We start from the raw sequence: 6,559 nt of genomic DNA, 5'->3' as shown, positions 1-6,559 counted from the left end.
GCCCCTGCCTTTGAAGAGTTCTGCGGGAGCTGAAACATATCTAAGTAATAATCTTTTATTGACCTCGCTCGTGTTCTCAGACGAAGAAACATCCAGTCCTCGTGCGCCACTCGGACGATAGCCAACCGTTAATGAACACTTCGCTTCTGCAAATGAACCAAGACAGAATCCTTGACTGTCCATATTCGACTGATTGTTTCATCAAATCCGCTTTTAGAGAGCGAAGACTTGGATTCTCTGCAGCGCAGCAATTAAAAGTTTGTTCCTGTCAAGGCCAAGAGGAACCTGGGAACAATTGAAGCTTCTGTTTTTATTAAACGTCAAACAACAGAAGGAAAGAACGAAAGGAAGCGAGCGGGTTCGGAAAATGAACTTTATTTTTCACAGTCAAATGAAAAACTGTTCAATGACGACCAAAAGAATTCATTCAGCCCTTTAGTTTCCATTACAGCTTGTGTTTGTGACCCTTTTTTAAGGATTAAAAACTCTGGTTTCCTCCCATGGAAACATGAAAAGATTAATCGGTGACTCTATTTGTCTGTCTGTGTGAGTGAGAGTATGTTGTTGAATAGACGTGGTGGACAGGTGACCTCAGTGAGTCGGCAGGAAAAAAGGCACTTGGACGCACACAGACAAGTCACAAACACGGTGAGCTAGAGTCTGACACAGCTCTTCTACAAACTGTTTTGGGACTAGAGACACAGCTCAATATAATTGAGAAGATTTAAACTCATCTGAATCAAATTCCCAGGATTGAGGACGTGATAAATCATGAAAAACAACTTCATTTTCTGTCATATTAATTTTTACATTGAAAGGAAAATGGAGGGACGACTACTGCACAAACACGTTCTGTCACTCGGACCAATGGACACACACTAAATCACCAGGTACAGGTGAACTCAGTCAAAATGCTGATCAACTGACGCCTGTAAAAACTCAGGAAAAACACGCTACTTACTTTTCAAATATTACCTCATGAGTTTCTCATACTGAACAACCACAGCTAATGTTTGTCTCAGGATTTTTATCGGACTGTAAGCGACAAAATATCACAGGAACAATCAGAAATACTGCTACAGACAGCAAAGACAAGGCATTTCAGAAATCAAATTTCACATTTCAGATATTCTTTTCCGTTTTCAACATTTTCAATAATAAAGATAGCTGCCTCAATAAACAATACAGGATACAAGTTTGTAATAATGATATTATCAACTGGTGAAATCAGAAATTTGTCATTGTTATCATTTTGAAAAACAATTTAGAATTAATTCATTTTAAATAAGAACAGTTCAATTATTTGAAAATTTCAGGCTTAGTATTTTTCGTAACAAACCCAAACATTAAACCTCAAAAGGTGTGATTTTTTCGTAAATTAATTATTCATTGACCATAGAATTCCTAAAGTAAAATCACATTCATTTCAACAATGAAAACACTTGTAACACCTTTGCCATAATATTCATTACAAAAAAAAGAAGAACATTGGTTTAAAAAATGTCACAAAATTCAGGGAAAGCAGAGAATTCAAAATTTATTTTTATTAAAAAAAAAAAGTTATTTTATTATTTAAGACATTTTCACTTTTTTTTTCCTCTGGCCGCTACAGAACAGTGCTGATGGTGTCAAAGTCTTTGCTGATCTGGGAGCTGCTGGGCAGGCTCTTCAAGTACTCCAGGTGGCGCCGGGCGTCCTCTTGGTTGTGCCTGACGTAGTAGATGACGTAGGCGATCACCATGGTGAACCAGCCGAACATGGTGACGAACATCGCCACGTCTGTGGTCTTGTGATGGAAGTTGCAGAAGTTGATCCCAGAGTCCAGGACCTGTATGACGGGCTTGCCCGCGTACTCCTCCTGCACGGCCGTGTGGCAGAAGACCTGGTTGACAGTCTCCGGGTCCAGCTGGAGCTCCCTCAGCACCTCCTGCAGCGTGCACTCACAGTGCCACGGGTTGTTGGAGAGGCTGATCTTGGCTCGGAGGCGGGCGAACGCCTCCTTGGGGACACTGTGGATGTGATTATCCGCCAGGTTCAGGAACAGCAGGCTGTCGGAGACGCCCTGGAACGCCCCGACATCCACCGTCTCGATGACGTTGTGGGACAAGTCCAGCTCCTGCAGGTAGTTCAGCTCTTTAAAGGCTTGTTTTGGGATGTGGGTGATGCGGTTGAAGGCGAGCAGCAGGACCACCGTGTCTCTGGGAAGATCCTCAGGGATCTTCTCCAGGTTACGAGAGGTGCACTGGACCACCATGAGTCCATTTCTCTCCAGGCAGTGACAACCAGCGGGGCAGCCAGTCACCGGGGCAACCAGGAAGCCAAAGAGCCACAGAAGCACACGACTGTCGACTTTCCTACTCATAACACGCCTGAATGACTCCCCGGTCATTTTAAGTGAAATCTCTCATAGTTCCATCAGAGTCCAACATCCGACGGAGCCAGCTGTCAGAACCGACCCGTGATGGGTCCTAGAAGAATTGACTAAGTCGATCCGAGGCTTCCATCCTGACCAGCTTTCAGGCTGGATGTTCTGCCTTTCCAGGAATCGCTCAGACGCCGAAATCCACATGAAGACCTGAAATTATAAAATGATCATTTAGCTTCGAAACTGAGTCACACAAATGAGCAGCCATGACATTATGAGCAAGTGGAAATGAACTTGCTTTATCATTAAAAATTAGATTTGCAGAATTGGTTATGAGGTTTTAGATTTATGATGATCAGTTTTAGGTTCTTTAAGGAGCTAACTGGCTCTTTAAAAAAAAACTCCAAAGAGTCACTATCCTAAATATAACTTAGTTTAATGCTCTACTCTCAGTCATCTTTACATTCCCAACTTAAGCCAAAGGAAGTGTCATTCATTTTCAGCAAATGAAAAAAATCATAAACTGGAAACTTAAATTCAAAACCTCTAAAATCTGTAATATGACAAATATCAGAAAATTGAATATGAATATAAACAGGATATTAATTTCAACAACACTCCACACTTCTGCCTATCCAAAGTGCTAATGTCTCTCAAAGACCTAACATTAACTACAGTATGGTGTTGCTGTCGCCGTGATGATGCGGGAAAAGAGAAATATCTCAACAGTTTTCATCGTTATATTTGATAGATTTGTCACATTCGACTCAATACTACCATTATCGAGGTATGACACAGTACAGAACAATGAGGCTACATTTCAAAGGTTGCTGAGGCATTCATTTTGCGGTGAGAAACTCGACAACACAAATAATGTTCGTGTGCTTTTGTATCACTAAAACTGCTGCCACATTGAATGTTGCGACATCGATCACTGAATCATGCACATGCCAGTGGTCATAATGTTATGACTAATTTTCTTTCCTTCTTTTTAAAGACGATATGATTATCGCCGGTAATGAATTCAACCCAAAGCAAATCTCATAAACCTATTTGGTCTCCGACATTGTCTAATCCGATCAGTGAAGGCATCATGGTCCCAGTGAACAATGAGATGCAATTACAGTCCAAACATGAGTGGACTTCACTGACCGCCGCTGGACCCATACATCACTGATGGCGAGATCTCCTGCTCAAGGGCGACTGTCAGACTGCTGAGGATATATGGACCTGTTTCTTTTTTTTTTTTCTTTATTCCATCTGTTGTACTGGAAGGGTCAGAACTTCTGTGTCCCCCTAGTGGCGGGGAAGTGGTGAGACTGAAAACCTCCAGCTGTGTGTGAGGAGGAACCACCAGCTGAGCTGCTGTCACATTGGCTCTCATGTGAAAAACACACGTTTGGAGCTCTGTCCTTATGGGGACCTCCCATTGCCATAATGCCTTCCCCAGCCTCTCATCATCACCTTAACTGAAACGCAATTATTAAACCTCAAAATCAGGCTTGGATTTGTGAGGTCCGGCCAAATCACCCCCACAAGAATTGGTCCCCACAAGTACGGATAAACCAGGTGCACACACACACATCTTTAAAAAGCTCCTTAGTCTGCTCTCAACGGGAGGTCGGACACGAACACACACGCTCTCACACACCCTGCAGTCACGTTGAGACAAAACTTCAGCATTCAAACACCGACGCAAACGCACGCCATTCTCTATAATCTATCGACATTAAAGTCGGTTTTATTTACTTCGAATTAAAAACAGTCTATTTATTATAAATGTAATCAAATTTAAACTTGTTTTTCTTGTTATGAAAATATATATTAAATTCTAATTTGTGTATTAAATGTCTTGCTTTAGAAGAAATACGTACCGATATTATTTCCCATTAACGGTGTGAATGAAAAAAGAAATAGTTTGGAAGAAGTTCCGGTTTGAAGACGAGATCCGAGACTGTCACTGAGCGGCGGAATGTGGTGGAGATCGCACGGAGGTTGGTTCACAAACTGAATGCTCCGAAACCCGCTGAGGAGGAAAAATAGGAAGGCGAGGAGGTGGGGGGGGGAGAGGAGGAGGAGAAGCGGTCTGGAGCTCCAGGTGAGGAAGAGAGTGACGCGTTGCAGCGAGAAAGAGAGACTCCCCGCCCGCGTGCGTGCGTGCGTGCGGCGAGTGAGATACATATACGCTGTGTGGTCTGTTTCAAGTGCGTCTGTTTTGACTGTGTGGTCTTTTCAAAATGAACTCAAAATGTGTTCATAATCTTCTCATGAGTGTGTGTGTGAGAGTGAGACCAGTAGACAGTAAAATGAAATTTTTCAGGTGTGCATTAATGTGTAAACATAACGTTTTCAGTCGTACCGCAACCCCCAACAATTCACGACTGGTCAGCGACTAGACTCGACTCGGTGTATGACGTGTATGAGTTGATGAACAAAAACAAACTTCGAACAAATCGGAGTTCGGACAAAAATTTCGAGATTTTTTTGCATCTGATTTCGAACGAAAATCCAGAACTCGAACGCCCCGAAAAAGCCGGAAAAAACATAACATGCGCGGACCGATCAGCTGACCCACGACACACTTTGTTATTGTGTATAACGCAGCCTCTGTATGCAGACGTGTCCCGTTAGCTACATTTACTGACTGTTTTTTCTTCATATTGAGGTGTAAAACCTTTCCTGTCTCCGCACTGGACCGTGGTAGAGTGTCACAGGAGAGGTGCTCGCTCTCCACACCTCCACTCCAGGGTTTGATGTCCTGTTGTGGGCTGGAGCTGGGACAGGGATGAGGCGAGTCTGGGACAGAGCTAAGTTACTTGGTTTATGACTTTGTCACAGCCAAACTGCACAGAAGCGCACATTCAGAGCTGGACACGCACCGGGCACCTCTTCACTTCTGGAGAGACGTCACTCACTCGGCAACCCCTCCCACATGCAGCGGCCACACACATAGAGGAACAGCGCACGTGCAGCAGACACTCTACATTCACTCCTACAAAAGCCTATTTTAAGGCTTGGAACGCATTATTTCTTTCTCCATTCATTATAATGGGAAAAATCGATTCAGATTTCGAACAATTCGCTTCTCGAACGGCCGTCTGGAACGGATTGTGGTCGAGAACCGAGGTACCGCTGTACATGTGAATTGCGGATTCTATTGTGTTGTGTTACATGGTGAAGCGACCAAAAAATGCAGGTGACAATGATAAATTGTTTCAAATCTTTTTTTTTTTTTTGTGAATTGTTTGCAGCATTTGCAAAGTTGTTCCTTTGGCACTGATTAGTGTAACCTGTCGTGGAAGTCCCAACGACGCTCGGTTCACGCGAGGAACACAGTTGGTCCCATTCTGCCAAAACCAGCAGCGTCGACAGCCGGCAGGAAGTCAAGGTCGGGAATTTGGAGCGCAGCTGTTGTGGGATGTAAACAGGACACGTTTGCTTCCAGAGAGGCGAAATGCTGCCGATTCCTCAGCCAAACTGGACTAAACTGTCTTCAATCACTTTCAGAACCAGCCAGCAAAAAGCCGGAGGGAACCAGGGTCGGTGGCTTTGACCAGTGGACCAGTGGGCTGCAGGTTCTGTTTGTGCTACCGTTCAGGAATATCAGGTGACAGGGCCACTTTTCTTTAAAACAACCATTTGCTGTTCATGCTGAATTGAATAATCCATATTTTTCTATAATGATTAATGACATACATTTTTTAAATCTATGGCAGTGATGCTAGCTACAACCAAGTGTAGCTTTAGTAAGTTCAGATGATTTATTTAGCTTAGCATTTCAGTTCGCTAATTGTCGTTTTCGGTTTTGTCGCCTCCTTTGTTAGCTTTTGTAGGTCAACTTTTTTTGCACCTGTTGATGCGATTTGTTTTTCACGTCCCGCGCTTGTCCTAAATGCTTGTTGGACCAGTTCCTGTGGAGGGAGACGCGTTTGTCCGCTCATGATAAACGTCCCGCCGAAGTGTTTCTAATGACGATCATCTGTTTAGATTACACGCAGTTTGGGACAAATTTGACCCGCCGCTGCCTGTAATTGCCCCTGAGACACCTAATAACAATGAGAACATTCATCCAGTTCTGCCAGCAGCCACAGGGGGCGACGGACCGCTGATGTATGAGCAGACAGCTCCCTAGCGGGATTGCAAGCCCGAGTGTGTGTGTGTGTGATGCATGATGTAATGCAAAAATACACTCTT

General features: G+C 43.7%; 1 protein-coding gene across 1 annotated transcript; it reads right to left on the bottom strand.

Annotated features, from left to right (window-relative positions):
• Positions 1-1,345: 1,345 nt before the first annotated feature.
• On the bottom strand, positions 1,346-2,362 carry lrrc3 (leucine rich repeat containing 3). The gene has a single exon (XM_053877787.1). It carries the CDS (start codon positions 2,360-2,362, stop codon positions 1,607-1,609), a length of 756 nt encoding a protein of 251 aa, XP_053733762.1. The 3' UTR covers positions 1,346-1,606.
• Positions 2,363-6,559: the final 4,197 nt, after the last annotated feature.

Source organism: Synchiropus splendidus, chromosome 10 (assembly GCF_027744825.2).
Source record: "Synchiropus splendidus isolate RoL2022-P1 chromosome 10, RoL_Sspl_1.0, whole genome shotgun sequence".
NCBI lineage: Eukaryota > Metazoa > Chordata > Actinopteri > Syngnathiformes > Callionymidae > Synchiropus > Synchiropus splendidus.
Note: the sequence above shows the minus strand (reverse complement) of the source record. Positions and strands in the feature narration are given on the sequence as shown.